We start from the raw sequence: 19833 nt of genomic DNA on the forward strand, positions 1-19833 counted from the left end.
GCCTGCTTGGCCAACTTCAACTAGAGCTTATCATGCCTCTAATATCAGACCACTCCACCCACGCGCTAACACTTTCAAATAGTTTTTTCCCCCGCATGATTCAACAGTGGAATTTGTTACTTGCCGAAGTTCGTTTGTTACCCATATCTCAATTTTTAAATGCTATTACTGATGTATAGTTCCTTCACATTTTATATTTCTATGTTCTTGTTTCTGGATATCATAATCAGTTTTCCTCGCATGTACACCCACTCCTGCCATAGCCCTAACGGGCTGCAGTATGTATAAATAAATAAAGATAAATAAATTTACTCCTTTTCCAAGCGTAAAGTGGATCAGTTGCTAATTAACAATTACTTTTAAAAAATGAATCTATCGAAACCATTACAAACCTGGGGTAAGATGACGATAGAAGCAGGAAAGATACAAAAATACTTAATTCATAACTTTATATAGGTACTCTTGGTTTTAATTACCATAAGATTTAAATTTTTTGTTTTGTGTTTTCGCAAACTTATTTTCAAGAATGTGATAGGTTCATTTTTTCATCGTTCAGTTTTTTTTTTTTTTTTTGCAAGCCTGCAGTCTTGCTAGTTCACGTAGCATAGCATCAGCGATGCTCACTGCAGACTTTCTTCGGCGGATCACTGCTCAACATAAGCGCACATGCCACAAATCGTGCATCATAAGCTCACAATAATATTTCCAGCATAATAGACCACAACAAACAGTTTGGGAATTCACTCCAACGATGGGCAGAGGCACACAACTGATGCATTCAGCCTTTCAAAGTGCAGGCGGTCATCTTCTCCATCGCCGGCGTTACCGGCCGTCCGGCTAGTGATGCCAGTCTAGAGTGCACGCCCATTGCTGGAGTATTCGCCCCTTTTTTCTGAAGTTGTACCCGACTATAGGCCTCGCAACAGTCTCAAAGAAGCATGGATCGGCGCGCGCGCACGGAACATCCACGCCACTCGCCGAGCCCGCGCCAAAGAGGAACAGCCTTCTCCCTTTTGTGCCCAAGTAACCCCGCCATTAGGTGGCGTTGGCAGCGCAACACTCGCCCCATCTCTCGTACTACTCTACAACCACACCAAGCTCTGCCGTAAAGCCACGCAGAGAAGTCGGATTACAGAAGTCATGCAGGGAAAACAATATCAGGGGATGTATGAGAGTCATCTCCACGAATTGTTCACATTGAATGGAATATGAATCGAAAAGGGCCAAAAAATTGTTTTCAAAAGAACAACTATTATCAAAGTATGTATTAAAAAATGTGCAAATCCTTGTGTTCATAAGATTGGCAAGTTCCTGTCGTTCCGCCGCATGTTAAGAAGCATCGTTTACTAAAAGCACAAATGGAGCATACGGAACAAATGGGGAATTTGCTCGCAAACAAAGGCTCTTTGGAAAGTGCAAATGATCCCTGTAGAGACAGGACGGTCTAGCTCCCTGAGCAACGTACACAGCCTCTACTACGCAAGTCCTCACATTTCATGTCTATACTATGCCCACGGGGTTGACATTTATCATACTTTTCCTTCCATTTGAGGTTTATTTGTGCGCAGGTACTGTTTTAAGTGTTCAAAGGCTATTCGAAAAATATTTGTACTTACTAGGCACCTATTCAAAAGCATCAAATATTCGCACACCCTTAATCAAAACAGTTAATTCTTGGATATATTATCTTAAAAACATGTCCTGTGCACAATTTTGTTGGTGAGGAAATCCCTTATGAGAGACTGGCACAGCTGCAATTAAAGAGGTTTCCAAATGTTGAAAAACAGGATTGACCAAATTCCTCGCCTTCTGCGCACAAATGTACTATACAGCGAAGGTATTATTGTATGCTTGATTCAAAGTGTAAATTTTATACAAATATTCCTGCAGATATATGTCGCACTAGTGTTTATAGAAATGCTAATACATTAGTTGAAATAAAATGCAGGAATTATTTAGGCATGGGAAACTCAAGAAAAATTACTCATGTATATTAACTACAAGTGCCTTCTGTGCTAATAATGAACTGCCAACTATCGTCACTGAACTTCTCTCGCGTCATTCGATACAATAAAATGATAGCATAACTATATTACATAACTATACTGAAATACCGAGAACAGACACTGAATACTCAACACAGGCATTTATTTGGTGCTCTGATGAAACAGACAATGGAAAGTGCTGGCTGCACTGTTTCTATCATGGAAAAAAATATGAAACGTTCAATTGCTCTTAAAATGTGCCAATCTATCAAATGTGGTGCGAGTAGAATCGGAAAAGACTCTCCAGGATGAACCATGTACACAAGAACCTAGAGGCAATAAATACATGAATAGGTCTAACAAAACAAGTTCATATGTACCAAAAAACAATGCGGAAAAAAAATATACAGAACTTAGAAAGCAGATTATACAGACATCTGTAATGTAATAAGTATTACAATGAAAATGCATATTTTGTAGGGGCATGCAAAGAGTAATTTTTGAGATCGAAACAAATATTAAATACTTTTCAAATAATGAAAAGTCACAACATAGCAAAGCAAAAAGCTAATTTTACTGTCTTCATAATATCGAGTTTTAATTGTATCTAATATTTTCTCGGTTGTAACAGCTTTGTGTCTGTCAGTTTTCATCATTTCTTTTGCTCTATGTTCTATGACATACTCAGAAAAGATCTAGAGAAAAGATTGTGACCCAAAAAAAGTGTTTCTTTCAGGGACCATTTAAGAGCACATGGAAACACTTTTGCTAACTGATGCAGCAGAACACTATGCAACAATTACGTCCGTAATTTTTAATAGTCACTCTAGTTCAACGTGATTGTTGACCTACCCTACACTAGTGTGGTGATGTGCTCTCTTATGTGCGCTCAAGTGATAAGACCGCATAAAGGTTTTGGAGCAGACGGGGCAACTGTATGGCCGGTCCCCTGTATGAACCCGCTGGTGTAAATTCAGGGCATTCTTCAATGAAAACCTCCGAGGGCACGAAGGGCAATGAAATGGCTTCTCGGTTATGTGGGTGCTCAGGTGGGCTTTCAGGCCACTCTTCTGTGAGAAGCTCCGAGTGCATGAAGGGCAGTCAAATGGCTTCTCGCCTGTGTGGGTGCGCAGGTGAGCTTTCAGGTGGGCCTTTAGTGAGAAGCTCTGAGAGCATGAAGGGCAGTCAAATGGCTTCTCGCCTGTGTGGGTGCGCAGGTGGGCTTTCAGGTGGCCCTTTTCTGAGAAGCTCCGAGAGCATGAAGGGCACTCAAATGGCTTCTCGCCTGTGTGGGTGCGCAGGTGGGCTTTCAGGTGGGGCTTTTGTGAGAAGCTCCGAGAGCATGAAGGGCAGTCAAATGGCTTCTCGCCTGTGTGAGTCCGCAGGTGGATTTTCACGTCTTCTTTTCGTGAGAAGCTCTGAGAGCATGAAGGGCACTGATATGGCTTCTCGCCTGTGTGGGTGCACAGGTGGGCTTTCAGGTGGGGCTTTCGTGAGAAGCTCCGAGAGCATGAAGGGCAGTCAAATGGCTTCTCGCCTGTGTGAGTCCGCAGGTGGATTTTCACGTCTTCTTTTCGTGAGAAGCTCCGAGAGCATGAAGGGCAGACAAATGGCTTCTCGCCTGTGTGGGTGCGCAGGTGGGCTTTCAGGTGGCCTTTTTCTGAGAAGCTCCGAGAGCATGAAGGGCACTCAAATGGCTTCTCGCCTGTGTGAGTACGCAGGTGGACATCCAGATAACACTTGTATGAGAAGCTCCGAGAGCATGAAGGGCAATGAAATGGCTTCTCGCCAGTATGGATGGTGGCATGTGCTTCCAGAAGAAATAGTTCATCTGCCACATAGTCACATAGCAGACATCGGTGGATGCATCCTTGCTTTGAGTTGTCACATTTGGCAGTTGACGCAGAAATTGAAGGCCTCGATGCTGCACAAATAAAAAAAGTAAATAAGAGCTTTTAGGAAATGCCAAAAAAGAACACATGCTAACTTTAAGGACAAGCTATCTTTTTCGTTTGATTTGGGAGATCTTCAGGGTGACCTTAAGTATGATGAAACAAAGAACTAATGGTCATTTTTATTTACTCAATATTTCTGCATTTGAATGCTTCATGACCCTGTTTGTGAAGTCCACTTATAAAAGGGATTTTTCAGCAAGCTAAAGAATTACAAAGTGACAGAATGTGGAGTGCTTGACTACTCTCTACTATGACCCTTAGAGAACACTTCAAAAATGCTTTGACCAAGCCTGCTCTCATATCCTCAATGATCACTTGATGCCCAGTAACCACATTAGGCACTTGCAAAATTTATGATTCGCTGACACAACAAATTTGTTTCATACGAGACTTCATCAGCGAGTTTCTTCTTGACCACACATTGAACTTTGGCAATGTTATCATAAGTCGAGATTGCAAGGAGCTGGCTAGGAAATTCCGAAGTTTTCCTAGCCAACTCCTACAACCTACAAACTACAACCTACAACCTACAACCCACATCCTCTTTCAGAACAGCCCAGAAAGAAAAAAAGAATAATATGCGTCTATAACCCATGGTAACAACTGCATACGCAACCCCTAGATGTTTACAAAACAGCATCCATTTGGGGATAAACCACTTGTGCGTGTCGTATATTCAGCCAATGACTTTGCTTTACTGTTTCCGGAGACGGGAGCAGGGCCGTTGAGCACGGCTTATCGTGACCTAAGTTCAACTTTGCTAGCACCATGTGCACTATTCACTAACTGCTAAATGCAAAATGGCGACCCACACAGAGGAGGAAAATGACCGACCGTGCAGGAGAGAAGGGAGCTTCAACACACAGGGGTGGAAAAAGAGTGGGATTCCCCAGGAGATAGCGAAAGTGTGAGTACGCGAGAACCTTGCCCTGAAGTGTGGCTTTGGGGCTGTGCACGCTGTGTTGTCATGGAGTAAAACTTCAAATCCAAATTCCAGTAATTCACACCCCGATCCTGACATTACAGTAAATTTTTTACGATGTTTGGTGCGGCTTAGAGGTGCAAAAATACGGCAACTACTTTTGGAGTGCGCTCTGCTCCTTGTGCTCTGCCATCACAAAATATTGGCAAATGATTGCTGGAACCAACAAGGAATGGTATGCTCCCTTTGCAAAGCGCAGTGGATTTTAACACACTAGCGGGTGAAGGTATTGTAGTATGTGTGAATGGAGGCACCAAGCACCATCGGGGGCTCCGAAGGAATGACACACACACTAGTTTCATATCGTGCCCAACTGACCCCTCGGTTGCAGCAAGGCTGCTTATATATATATATATATATATATATATATATATATATATATATATATATATATATATATATACACACACACATATATATATATAATTTAACAGGCATGCTCGTCTCAGCAACATGGGCACGGCGTTTGGAAAAGGGCCACTAACACAAGGCAGCCACAGACTGAAAAACTGCCAGAGTGAGACACACATGAACGTCAACTGCTTCCTCCGTGCTGGCACAGAACTGGCGCCGAAGTGCTCCCGTACAACACACTTTGGAACAGGTCGGTGGGTTGCGCCACCAACCTCTTGCTATTTTAATGCCCAATGTCCTACCTATGAATTCCAATAAACAAACTTCCTGAAACCCTATTGTGAACTTTGTTTTTGTACGCCCTTGTTGTTTCTAGTTTACCTAACTTTTTCCAAGCTTCAAGTCGCCTTTTACTAATATCCATTCCAGACATGGTTATTTCCCCCTGCTCTTGATGAACCCAAGAGCTTCAAGGACGCTAGTGATTCCTAAATCGACCGCTGGGCAGATATCTTCACATTCTAATATACCATGCTCCATTGCTCCATGCTCCATTCCTCTCCTTGCTCCCCTCACCGGCAGCACCTGCTCTCCTTGCTCCAGCAAGGAGAGGAGGTGGTGGGTTGCACCACCAAGCTCTTGCTACAATACTGCTTAATATCCTACCTAGGTTAAAAAAAAAAAAAAAACATGATTTCCCACAACCAAATTTTCTGACCCCCTATTGTGAACTTTGCTTTTGTACGTCTCCGTTTTTTGTCGTTTCCCTACTTTTCTTCCAACAATTTTCCTACCACCTCTTACTAATCTCTATTGTGGACATGTGTACTTTTCACTTGCTCTTGCTGAACCCAAGGGCTTCAAGGAGGCCAGTGATGGCTACGTCAACCGCTGGGAAGATGTCTTCACATTCTAATATAAAACACGCACTATCGTTTCCCTACTGTACCGCAGCAAGCACATGCTTCTTCTTCCTTCTTATATCTCGCTTTATAAGTGCGTGTTCCAAGGCATTCTGATCTCGCTTCAAAATGTAATGAGCTTCCCTTTGAGTTATCATAAATTGTTTCTTTTCTGATTTAGTTTTTTCCTCTTCCGTAGTTATTCATCGTAGGTTTTTTTTTTTTTCATTGCCGCCACCCATGAGATTATTTCAGCCTCTGACTTCTCGCTTCATGTTCTTTGTTGCTGTGCTCTCACCACACAGGCCGCATACTTGCTGGTAAGCTTCCTAGTTCTTTTCCTCCACTATGAATCAATGTTATTCTTGTACAAACACCTGAACACTCTCCCAGTCTATTCACTTTCTTCGATATTCCTCAGTCGTTATTCATGATTAATTTGTCTGTGAGCTTCCCTCACCTCAAAACTTGTCCAGCCCATGTCACCCTGGATAGCTTCATTTATAGTCTTCCCGTGAGTGCCCAATGCGAGGCGTCCTGCTGACCTTTGGTTCCAATCGAGTCTCACTATATCCCTCATTTCAAGCAAACAACCGCATTTCCAAATGTAAGTCTTGGAACCATTAGATCTTTCCACATACCCCACAGCATCTCGGACTTATTGTATCTCCCTAGTGCTCTGTGTTTCATTATGGCCGCATTTCTTTTCCCCTTTACATTATTCTTTTTTCCTGTGTCTCCATATATTTATTGCCTTCATTTCTCTGTATACCGAGGTGTTTATATTCTTTTATGCAAGATATTTCCTGGCCCTGTATTGTCACTGTCTGTTCGCTGTTTTCAATGAATACTATTACACCTCATTTTTTAACACTACATTTCAGACCTAACTTATGGCCTTCCTGTCCACAGAATTAGCCAGACAATGCATGTCACTTTGCGTGTTAGCTAGTAACACAATGTCGTCCGCATAAAATAAACCTGGATGCTGCTGCTCTATACTACTGTACCGGCCTGCTTGTATGAGAGATTAAACCCAATATTACTTCATTCCAGCCCCTTTCGCTCCTCGCCATAAACATCATAAACAGCAGTGGGGATAACAGGCACCTCTGCCTCAGTCACTCGCAAACTGTATTTTCTAGGTAAATCACTCTGATAAGCTGTAGACAGTCGTCGCCTATGCCTTCCTTTTTTGGGGCTCAACCGGCACCCCGCATGCCACCATTATGAATTATGCTGGCTTGAGGCTTGTTTGGAACCGCTGGTGGCTTCAATTGGATTGGTGTCGCAGCTAGGTAGCATGAGCCGCCACCCGATTTCAAGGGTTAAGCCTTATCCATCCATCATCGTGAACGGTTACCATTGCCACTTGTGTGCAGCCAGCTTGTCTCCCGGGATATTCTCGCCTTTCGGAAGTGAATTTTTGCTGTGTGTTCTCTACGCTATGGCCTCACCTCACACCTCTCCGCCGAACTTTGCAAAGAAGAAACGCGGCGACTACACCACCTTAACTTTGGAAAAGAAAGCTGCGATCATTGAACTCATGGAGAAAGGACGGACGCAAGCTGACGTGGTGAAGCACTTCCAGCTGTCCAAGCAAGCACTTTCAGATTACATCCGAAACAAGAGCAAGATACTGTCTGCCTTCGAGAATTCACTAGAAAGAAAAAAAAAACGGACCGCAAGAGTGTTCATCTGCAGTTGGAAGACGCATTTAAATTGTGGCTTAAAGGGGTGCTGACAAAGAATTTTCCAGTTTCTGGTGACACGCTTAAACAGAAGGCCAAAGATCTCGCCATCAAGATGAACATTGAGAACTTACAGTTCACAGACGGATGGCTCCGCAGCTTTAAGAAAAGGCATGGAGTATCCTTTAAAGGGTCCCTGAAACGGTTCGGACAAATTTTGTAGACGCGTAGGGTACAGCTTAAGTAGAACATTCACACCACAATTTAAGTGAAGCGTTACGTATTAATGGAGCTACAAGTGATTTGACGTTACCCTCCTCCCTAGTCATGCTTTTCCTCCTCAACTCGTTCGCCGAGCGATCGGGGTTAAGCTCCGCCTTCACTGGTTTCACGTCACGATGCGACGTCACATCGTCCACTTCCGGTTGTTTTGGAGCCAGCCCCCGCCCGCGCTAAACCTCTCCGCTAGCCGCTTGGCCGTCGACCCCATGCGAGAGCTATCGAAGCAGCGTGCGTTGCGAGCATTCTGTCGTAGCGCCGAACATGTCTGGTATTCCGGTAACCACAGGCAAGCTGGACGTTTCGGCAAATGACTGGAGGCATAAACTCAAGCTGATGAAGGAACTTTAGCGTAGACGTATGTGCGGCCTGATCGGTCTGCACGGTCCAGCCGCTTGTTGGCGCAGCGCTTAACCAGCCAAACAAAGCGCTAATATTGCTCTAACCAAGTGTAAAACATTTTAAACATTTATAAAAACAAAGTGTTGATGATTAAACTCCTGCGAAAAATACACATCAGCAGCAAAGAAGAATACATTTCGTTACTGCTACTGTGTATGGTTGAGCTCTGTGCCACCAGGTGGCTGCACCGTGCAGACCATTCACATTTGCGATTCTGCTCATCCCATGGCTCATCCCGTTACGGCACACTCAAGCGGCCAGACCCTGTCCCATTGCGCTCGCATTTTCCCTAATACCGGACTCGCGAAACGCTATTGCGTTAGTAATCTTCCGGTGTAAAGTGACAGCCACAAACGCGCAAACCCTGGCGCCGATTGGATAGCGGCAGTCCGATGCGCAGCAGCCAGTTCGCTCGTATGCTGCCTTGCAGAGGGACACGATGTCGCAGCTTGACATATTGCCAGTCGCTACGTTTGCAGTCATAGTGCTCGCGAAAAGACTGAGACCGACCCTCTCTGACCGCGGAGTTCTCGTCAGAATGGAGTACGTTGTAATACAAGCAGACGACACTTGCTGTGCGCCGGAGGTGCTTAATTGTATTGAAAAATTGTTCTTGTGCATTCTCTTTATGTTACTTTCTGTTTATAAAAACAAATGAACTAACATTTCAACTATTACGAAGATCGTTTGTTTACCATAAAGTTGAAAAAATTATTGATCACGCGCCCTGGTCAGCCAATCGGATAGCTCGCCCCACTGACGTCATATGGGTGATTTTCGTCATATGGGTAGGGGCGGCTTAAAATTCCGCCGAGCAGCGTGCTCCGATCGGCAGCGATGTGCATTTTTAAAACCTTATAATAAATTACACGCTTTATGCGGAGCACTTAGATGTGTCAATTAATGATCAGAAGGACCTACTCTAACGACTCAGTACGTTTGTAGAAAATCGTCAAAATCGTTTCAGGGTCCCTTTAAGAAGATGTGCAGTGACAGTGGAGCTGTCAATCAGGCTGTGGTGGCAGAATACTGCAGCAATGATTTGATCTTTGTCCTGCAAAACTACAGCCCTGAGGACATTTTTAATTGCGATGAAACGGTTTTATTCTTTAGAATGCTGCTGGACCGTTTGCTGCATTTCTCAGGTTATCCAAGTACCGGAGGGCGGCACAGCAAAGAAATAATTACAGTTATGGTCGGTGCGAACACGACCGGTACCGAGAAAATTCCACTTCTTGTGATTGGAAAGTCGCGAAACCCCAGATGCTTCAAGGGCCCCAGAAACCTGCCAGTATGGTACATGAGCAATTTAAAGGCATGGATTACGCAATCATTATTCGAGGGTTACCTGCGCCGCATGGACGAAATGTTTCGATCCCAGCAACGCCAAGTGGTGATTTTTGTCGACAAATGTGCAGCCCATGGCGCTGTAGACAATCTCCAGGCCATCCGGCTGGAATTTTTGCCCCCGAATACCACAAGTGTGCTACACCCCATGGGCCAGGGCGAGATACAAAATCTTAAAAGCGCTCTACCGTGCCAGTCTGCTTCGCCGCACAATCCTGTGCATCGACAACGAAAAAGTGCACACCGTGAACCTCTTCACGGCAGTCTGCATGCTTGCTGATTCGTGGAAGGCGGTTCAGCCAGCAACGATAGCAAATAGGCACGCTGGATTTTGCGCTGCTGAACCTTGAACTGTGCGCGGAGCCTACTGACGACGAGATCGCGACACAAGTGCTCATGCTTCAAGAAAATGATTCCGGATCCCATGACGAGTCCTTCAGCTGTCCTTAACCAACGACATCGGACATTAACAGTGCGCTGATGTTGCTGTCAAATGTGTACGACGAGAGGACGACTCTCGCGCAAATACAAGCGTATGTTGTCGCAAGCAGGTGAAAAATGAGGCAAGGCACAATCCGTAACTATTTCAAAGTTGATCCGCAAATATAAAGTTCACTTTTCCTGTTCACAAGTTTTTTCAGACTGTTTTATTCGGACATTTGTCCCGTCCCATTGTAGTCTGAGAAATCGGTCGGCGACTAAATATAACTGAGTGCAGCATTTCAACAATATTTCACATGTTGTTATAGTTATTCGCAATATATATATATATATATAGAGAGAGAGAGAGAGAGCACAGATAGTTTGTGGTTTGACCCTCCCCCCACTCAATGACACATAGTTGGTATACCAGTTTTACCACTTCCATCCTGCTGGTGTCGGTGATGTTTGCGGCGGATGGACGTGTTTTTCCAGGGCCCCGTGGCATCGACGAAAACATGGCGAGTTTTTTGTACATGCTTTAAGCTTGCTTCTATTTTTGATTTCCTGATTTTTTAGCCTTTAAATAGTAATTGACTAGTTGTATTTTTGTGTATTTATGTGTGTGTGTGTGTTTAGTGCATATATAGTTCCGTCGGATAGCCACAGCATCCATTCGTTTCAACACGTGCAACCGTTTTGGGACGTTAGCCTTTGTAGCTTTTAAATAGTAGTTTGGAAGTCGCAATATCATTAGCTATTACTGGTTGCAGTCTGTGTGCATTGTTATCGGTAGTACTGCTTTGGTAGGACAGTGAGAGCGTGTTTGAACACGTGGGAACACGTGTCGTACCTTAAGTCTGTGTGGCATTCACTGCTTCTAAATCATTGGTGATAACTACTTTGCAGCATTTTAAGGATCTAGATTCTGTGCATATAGGCCTTTGCTAGAAGGCACATGCTCTGAAAGCTTCGGTGCTTGTATTAGAAAAAGCGAAGTGCAACACATGGCAAGAAAGATGGCAAAGCGTGCAGTGTACAGGGAGTCCCCCAAGGCAGACAAGGGGCCGGATGAGAACAGGGAGGAAATCAAGTCAATCGCCAGACACTGTGATGTCGATGCTAGGCTGAACAAAATGGAGGCTTTCCAGGATGAGCTTGAGAAACAGGTCAAAGAGCTGGAGCGTGATGGACAGAAGGTGGTGAAAAAAAGGCCAAGCCGCCGAAGAAAAGCTGTACAGGGCCGCCATCATGAAGGAGAATGGTCGCAACAATGCAAAGCAGTCTGCCAACATGACAGGAGAGGGAGTGTCAACAAAGCACGTGGAAGGTATGCAAAGTGGGGTGCGAGTACCTGGAAAGAGCTTCACCTATCTTGATACGACCACAAATGAAAAGCAGGAATGCAGAGTTCAATGCCCATTGTCAAGTCCAAACCACACAGAAACCTCCCCCTTTCCCCTTCCCACTTTCAATAAAGTTTACCACCACCACGACCAGAAAAGCATGACAAAGGGAAGCAGGGAGAGGCCTCGGCAATAGGAGAAAGTGAAAGGATGATTATCGCCGGCGACTCAAACCTGGCTAGGTGCTCAGAGGCAACTGTGGAGAGGGTGAAAGCTGAAAAAAGAGTGGCGGTAGGGATATTTCCAAGAGTGACATTAGGCACTACCATGGAGCAAGCAAAAGCAAAGCTTGCGGGAATAGCCCCCGCACGCGACCTTGTCGTAGTCACAGGTGGGCTAAATAACGTCCCAAACAAAAAAGACAGGACTAGCCCAGCCGTTGGCGAAGGAGGCAAACGACTTGCGTGAGCTGTCCCCACAGGAGCAGATCTTGTGTACGGTGCCGCATGTGCCTGTACGTGACAGAAACGTACAAAGAGCCATAGTGGCTACTAATGAGGCTATATGGACTATGAGCCGAGAGAAAGGTTTCGACGTTGTACAGGGAGTCTACCAAGTTGACATTTCCAAATTCCCTGAGTTTTCCAGGTTTTCCCTGAGTGCCTTTGCAAGATTCCCAGAGTGATGCAGAACTATGTTTTATGTCAAGACGGGTTGAAACCATATCACCCGATGCTGTCACTCTCTAGTAAGCATATGAAATTTTTTTAAAAAACAACGAATTAATTCAATTTGAATACTAAGGAAAAGTGCTTATGTAATGCAAAAAGAGAATAGACGGGAGGGGTTAGTAAAAAGCACAGCAAATAAAACGTCCTTGAAAAAAAATTCCAAATCGAGTCGAACATTCTCAAATACGAATGAAAAGGAGATTCATACAGAACCAAATATTTTCGAATGTGAGCTATTTCTATCAATTGATAGCAAGCTCAGTGGTATGAGGCCCGAACTTTGTCACAATTTAGATTCTCTCTCGACAGCTCTTAAGTCAACCTCAACTGTCCTAACATACTCTCAGCCCGCGCATGACGCCTCAGTATTGTGTTTCACTGCTTTAAAGAGTTTATTTTGGCTTGGATGAGGGACACCTGTATCTCGGAATCAACCAACATTGTTTTTTGAGCTCAAGCTCCTGCAAAATGGCGGCAGCACGCTTGCTTTCCCATTCTTTCCTCAATGCATAGGTCCTTTCTGTTCTTGTACTCCTTCCGCCACTCGTTCGCCCCACGGACCATTTGAAGCATCATCTTGGTCAATTGCACAGTCCACGTCCGATTTTACGAACTCCCTAGGGGTCGCCAAAACGTCCGAAAAATCGGCCAGTTGGAAAAAATAAATGCATGTCATTTACTGCCCTTAAAAGCTCAAACCGCCATAGGCACATTCGAAAACGCTCTGAAGGCCAGTCGGTACACGTATTAGGCATATCAGTGCTCGTACTGTGACAGAAGAGACCGGGTGCACGCGCATATAATTAAGGAATACATACTGTGTCCGGTGGCATAGCCGCTTCCCACGCTTGTTATGCTTCACTGCAATACTTTTACGTATGCTTCACCAAGTAACATTTCCGTACGGAGGCGAAGCTGACTTTCGGCAACCGGCATTATGCAACGCACTGTGCTTTCCAAGCTTCTAAACCAATCGCGAAGGCCACAAAGGCGGAGTCCGTGCCATTGCTGAAAGCAGCGAATTCTTTCAATAAAAAACACGGCACCCAATGGCAAGAAGCTTCATAGCGAACGTCGAAGCAGCTAGGCCTACCCTTGCTGCAGTGGTGGCTACGGCTGCCAGCGGATCTGCATGCGAGAGCGCCGGTACGAGGCGGCGAGGTAACCAAAACGGCAGCGGTGGTGGCTTCGATTAACGCCGTTTCGGACCTGCGGTTAAGGCAAAACGTCCAGAAAATCGGACGTCGAAGAGTTCTTGCGTCCGAAATTTTTGACGTTCTGATACATTTACTCTATGAGCTACGTGGTGGTGCCGCCAATCCATCCAAATTATCGGGAATCCGGAAAGTCGGTTGTTGACTGTACACTGGCAACTCCTCAAGCCGACGACAGACAACCAATGACGATTCATTACGATTCCTGTCTCTTACTCGAGCCAGCATTACCACGACTTTGGACCCTTTCAATAAAATTACAGCAAATTTTCCCTGATAGAGGCACAAATTCCCCGAGTTTTTCCAGACTGCTCAACATCCCTGAGAATGCCTGGTTTTCCCGGTTGGTAGACACCCTGTTGTAAAGTAAACAGGGAAGTGAAAAGGTGTGGTGGTTTCTAAGGAGACGGGTCCTACTTCAACCACAGGCTTGGACGAGAAGTCAGCTGGCGACTTGCTGGTCGTGCGGTTGCTTTCTTAAGGGGCCCACGGACGATCAGGAGGCCAGTGTAAGTAGTGATGAAAAAGGTCCCCCTAAAGGAACCTCGGAATAGCATTGTAAAATAAAAGCAAAAGGAGGAAAATAAGAAAGAGAGCTCGCCATGCAAAGGCTACATAAACATGCAGGCCGGCAGAAGAAAGGAGACGTGGGTAGAGAGTGAGGAGCAGTTAAATAAAGAATAAATAGGGGTGTATTCGGTTTCAGAAACACACCAATTAGAATATCGAAAGAGCCGCGAGTGATTGAGAATTATGTTTGGGAAGGGTGCAATAGAAATAAATCTGAAAGAAAGGGAGAGGGAGTCAGAACGCTCATCCATCAGGGAGCCAAATGGAAAATAATAAATTCAAAATGTCAAGAGCATCTATGGTTGTCATGTAAAATGAGGGGAAAGAAAACTTAGCTGCAGGCGTAACATACTTGTGGATTGGAAATAATTGCAGAGAGAAGAATCAAGAGTTAGTGGAATGTCTAAATGCCGATGTCAAGGATTTCGGGAATGGTGCCGAAATTATTCTATTAGGTGACATGAATGCCCACATACAGGATCTATATGGCTATACCAACAACAATGGGAAGTCAATGCTAGATCTTTGTAAGCAACATAACATCGTTATCATGATTATAGGGCCTAAGTATGACAGGCAGGCCACGTGGGAAGTGGAAAACCGCCATTCGACAATTGATTACTGCCGGATGATAGAAGGAATTCATGATTATTTGAGAGAAATGGTCATTGACGAGGAAGGGTATAGTAGCATAGGTAGTGACCATAAACGCGTCATGTTAAAGCTGGTTAGTTAATTCGGGTTTAATGGCTCAAGAGCGACTAAGGCCATGCTGCGCCAGCCACAAGATATTGTTACGTGTGAAAAAACACAGATGAAAGAGGCTATATACAGGGTATTTACACTGGAGCCAGACCACCAGGCCGACACTCGCCCACGCCAAGGTCACAGACCCACTTCGTCGTCGTTCTCGCGGCAGCTCATCACTTGAGCATCGCTCGATGATATCGTAATAATATTAAGAAATCAAATGTTCAAGCAACGAAAGCTGCATTACTTTATAGTCTGTGCAAAAACAGGTTTCTTCTAAAAAGCTCAACAAATCAGTGAAGGGCACTAGCGGATCATCTCTGAATATTGAGGCGGGGTGTAAAGGTAAGTGTAATCTATAGAGATTCTGTAAAAGCTTCCGTCTCTGTGCTTCAGTATGTGGACATGCCATAATAATGTGCATTACTGCAAGTGGTTCATGGCACTTCTCGCAAGTTAGCGGGTTTTCGTTTTGAAGTAGAAAATTGTGCGTCAGATGTGTAAGCCCAATTCAGAGTCTGCATAGGATCACCTCATAGAAGCGTTATGTGCAACGTCCAGTCACATAGCTGTGAAAAGTTGTACCATGGGGGCAATCTTGGTGGTCTTTCAGAAGCCTGCAGGACCTGATGAGGAACATCATAAGTCTGATTGTATTCTGCGTGTCGTAAGACAAGTGGCCGAACCGTGTTGGGTTGGTTTCTGCATTGTACCCGTAATTTTCACTGTGTTACGATGCTGTAGCATATATGTTGTGGTGATGACCGAATTCTCAGTACATAGGAAAGTGTAAGTAGTGCTCTGCAGTGCTGTAAGGAATGCTCATTGCAGTCAACGTACCGTATTTACTCGCATAATGATCACACTTTTTTGTCAAGAACTTTGACGCAAATTCATGGGTGCGAACATTATGCGGGTTAAATGTCCAGTGAAAAGAAACATTTTCTTTTTTCATCCCGCATTTGCTGCGGGATAACAACGGGTCAACAAGCAGGTGGCTGCCGCTGTCAGTGCGGGACATCAAAACAAAAATGGCGGCTGCCAGAGCAAGCCGAACGCGCCGAACACAATTATTTTTCTTCTCTTAAGTACATTACGTGCATTGAAACAGTTTCTTCCATATCAGTAATGAATAATATCGTTATTACCGGCAAGTTTGCGACAATAACACAGCCATGTCCATTTTGAGCGTACAGAAAGAGAGATGGGCGCACTTAGCTGACAGAAACCCATGGCTGGCATGCTGCGGAAACTGCAGCATTTGTCTTCACTGCTATCCTAATAAGGTACGTTTCTGCTAAGGGTGGGTGAATATGTTAGCTGTGCTACAAGTGTCAGCCTTCTAACATATCAGTGCAAACGTGGCCACTATCGCTGCCGCTTGCGATTTTTTGCGTGCCCACGAGTGCAGACGAGAAGAACTGAAAGGTGCCTTTTATGTTGGTGTTGTTGACCAAAACCATTATGATACCTACAAATAATAAAGCTGAGGCATGTTTGGTTGCAGCCTTTTCTTCTATGGAAGTGCGGAAAGTGATGAAAGGAATGAAATGGGGCATCTGCTTAAGAATGTTGGGTGCGTGCAGACCGCTTGGTAAGTCTTCAAGAGTCCTTTGTGTAGCATTCGACAGATAGTAAGCGCGATCATCATTAGCTAGACTTGGCACATGACATATCGCTGCAACAAGTTCGGGGTGCAGTCATTACATGGGAAAGAAAAAAATCTGAATTTTGACGACAAAATTAAGGGTGCGATCACTACGCAAGTGCAGCCATTATGCAAGTAAATACGGTATAAACATTGGACAGACGATGTACTGTAGGCACTGCTTGCCAGTCGTGGGCCGAGATTATGAACTGGATCAAGTCGCTTGATGTATGACTGCCTAGCTGCACCATAAACCATAATATCGTAGTCGAGGATGCTACGTGTAAGGGACCGGCATATGTGTAGTAGGCAACTTTGGTCAGAACCCCAGTGCTTGTGCGATAACACCTAGAGGATATTTAGTGCTTTATTTGCTTGAATTTTAGTTGTGTTAGTGTGGGCTAGGAAGTTCAGCTTTGTGTCAAACGTTATGCTTAAAACTTTGTGGTCTTCTTTGACTGCCAACGTTGTACCATCCGATGTGAGAACTGGATTGCAGTGTAACCTTCGCTTCTGGGAGGAGAGAACTGTAACAGTTTTGTCTGCTGAAAAACGGAATCCATTTTTGTTAGCCCATTGTGTGAGTTTATTTATCATTATTTGTAGTTGTCTTTCACAAGTGAGTAGATTTGAGGTGCGGCAAGCCACTTGCAAATCATATACATATATTGAGTGCATAAAAGAGGATGGGATGATCTTATTAGCAGAATTCATTTTGACTATGAAGAGTGTCGTGCTCAGAATGCAACACTGTGGAACGCCATCTGCCTGTGTAAATGTGCATGAAAGTATTGTGCCGAGACGCACCTGAAATCTTCTATTTGTCATAAAATCAGACACAGTTGAGCATTCTGCCATGAACTCCCAAGTCAGCCAGGTCTCTTAAAATTCCATACCGCCACGTGGTATCATACACTTTTTCTAAATCGAAGAAAACTGCGAGACAGTGTTGTTTGCATAGAAATCCCTTACGTACTTCATGTTCTAGTCGTACGAGGTGGTCAGTTGTCGAGCAGCCCTTTCTGTAGCCGCACTGGTGCATGTCTAAGAGGGTTCTTGATCCAAGGATGAATGTGAGTCTTATGTTTATGATACTCTTGTAGGGTTTAGCTAGACAACTTGTAAGTGCAATGGATCTGTAGCTGCTAGGGGATATTGCGGGTTTACCTCATTTCAAAAAAGGCACTACTACTGCATTTTTTTCAATCTGTAGGCATTACACCAAATTCCTGCAGAACAATGGCTACACCACCGGAAAGCCGGTTCACCTGAGTACTGTCGCGCCATACAACAGTGAAACCTTTTAAAATATTTTTGTTTTTCGCCTAGGTTTGTTTCCTGTAAGCATAAGGTTACAGGAGAGAAGTTAAATAACAGGTCTTTGATGTCACCTAAGTTATGTAAGGCACCTGTGCAATTCAAGTGCATAATGAAAGACAATATGAAATTTAAAGGTAAAAAATGGCATTCCGAGTGAATAGGAGATAAAGATGTTAGGTAAGATGGATCTAAAGAAGGCTGATACAAACGAACGACAACCTTTAGGTTACGACTTTCTTATTTAGAGTGGCTATTGGGACTTTGTCCCTGTTTAGGTGCTCAAGAGAGCGCTTGTCCTTCGGCGTCGATGACACCGGGGTTCTTGGGTCGACCTCCATCACTCTCTCTGAAGCGTTGGAGGACCGAGAGTTGGGCGCCGAAACACGTGTCTCGGGCCTTGTGGTTCGTTTGATTTTATGGCCCTGCGGAACTAGTGTCTGCAGGCCCTTCGACGATGATGAAGCAGCACTGGTTGCTTCCACCACGGGGGTGGGAGGGGTCACTATGGGACCACTGTGCATGGGCTCGGAGGACTTCTGAGGCCTCTGTGATGCTGCCCCCCCCCTTCATCACATTGGCATAACCACGTCGCAAAAGGTACGATAGTTGCTTTCTGGCTTCAAAGAACGAGATTTTTTCTTTCACGGTCAGTGCAATTCTTTTTCCTTTTTCCAGCAAGGGCAAAACTGAGTAAGCTGGATGGTCTCCTTTGCAGTTAATGCAATGTAGGGAACAAGTGCAATTGTCAGATTGGTGATCATTGGAGCTGCATTTAGCACAGGTTGTTTGGCCTCGGCATGCATGTGAAGCATGTCCGAACCTTTGGCACTTGAAACGTGTGGGGTTCGGGATATATGGTATGACATTTACTATTACGTACCCTGCATCCAGCAAGGTAGGCATTACAATCGTTCCAAAGGTAAGCATAAGATGTTTTGTCGGGATTTCTTGGTCGTTTCTGCGGATGACAATTCTTTGTACTTTGGTAACATTTTGTTCTTGGAAACCTTCCAGCAGTTCCTCATCGCTCAAGCTAATAAAGTCTTCCACTGATATCACACCCCTGCTTGTATTTAGCGTTCTGTGTGGTGAAATTGTCCCTGTCGTGTCGCCAATACTAGTAAGTGCCGAGAGCTTTCGCGCTTGATCTTTGTCATTTAGTTCTAGGAGGAGGTCCCTGCTAGACATTTTTGAGACATTGTACGTAGGTCCGATTTCGTCTTTTAGACAAATGGCCACTAGGAATGGGGAGAGCTTTCTTACTGGTATGTTGTTTTCGCTGTGGACAACATAGTACTTGGGAAATGATTCGGCATTGCTCTGAAAAAAGAACTGCAACGGTGCGGCATCATTTAAGAGGCCGATCATAGACAGAAGTTTGCGCTGCCATAAGAAAATGTATTTGTTCGGCAATAGTGCTAACTGCCCACCACGGAGCCCAACGAGGGAACGCGGCAGAGCTTGTGTTCAAGCCTGCACGACGCCAGCCGTACGCCGTCACTATAACCAAATATAGACTTACATTTAGAAATTTGTTTGTTTGCTAGAAATCAGGGGTACAATCAGGACTCAATGGCAACCAAAGGTCAGCAGGACGCCTCGCATTGGGCACTCACAGGAACCCTATAAATTAAGCTGTGCAGGGTGATATGGGCTACACAAGATTTGAAGTGAGGGAAGATCACAGTAAAATTGATTCTGAAGAGCGACTGAGGAATATGGAAGAAAGTTAATGGGCTGGGAGAGTGTTCAGGTATATGTACAGGAAAAACATTGATTCACAGTGGAGGAAAAGAAGTAGGAAGCTTACCAGCGAGTATGCAACCTGTATTGTGAGCAACATGGCAACAAAGAGCGTCAAGCGGAAAGTCAGAGAGAGGAGATAATCTCATGGGTGGCGGCAATAGAAAGGAAACCTGCTATGAGTAACTACTAAA

The 19833-nt window shown here is 44.6% G+C and overlaps 1 protein-coding gene across 9 annotated transcripts in view; it reads right to left on the reverse strand.

Annotated features, from left to right (window-relative positions):
• The window catches only part of LOC129386799 (uncharacterized), a 155293-nt gene that overhangs the window by 83617 nt on the left and 51843 nt on the right, over positions 1–19833 (reverse strand). For 7 of the 9 annotated variants that reach the window (XM_072289777.1, XM_072289774.1, XM_072289778.1 and 4 more), the window contains one exon: positions 2132–3909. The exons of the other annotated variants lie outside the window; for them this stretch is intronic. In XM_072289777.1, coding sequence (XP_072145878.1) covers positions 2834–3909 — 1076 coding nt within the window. In that variant the 3' untranslated portion in view covers positions 2132–2833. Of the gene's footprint in view, positions 1–2131; positions 3910–19833 lie in introns of those variants that run through there. 9 annotated transcript variants of the gene reach the window in all.

The sequence above is a fragment of the Dermacentor andersoni genome, chromosome 8 (assembly GCF_023375885.2).
Source record: "Dermacentor andersoni chromosome 8, qqDerAnde1_hic_scaffold, whole genome shotgun sequence".
Taxonomy (NCBI): Eukaryota; Metazoa; Arthropoda; class Arachnida; order Ixodida; family Ixodidae; genus Dermacentor; species Dermacentor andersoni.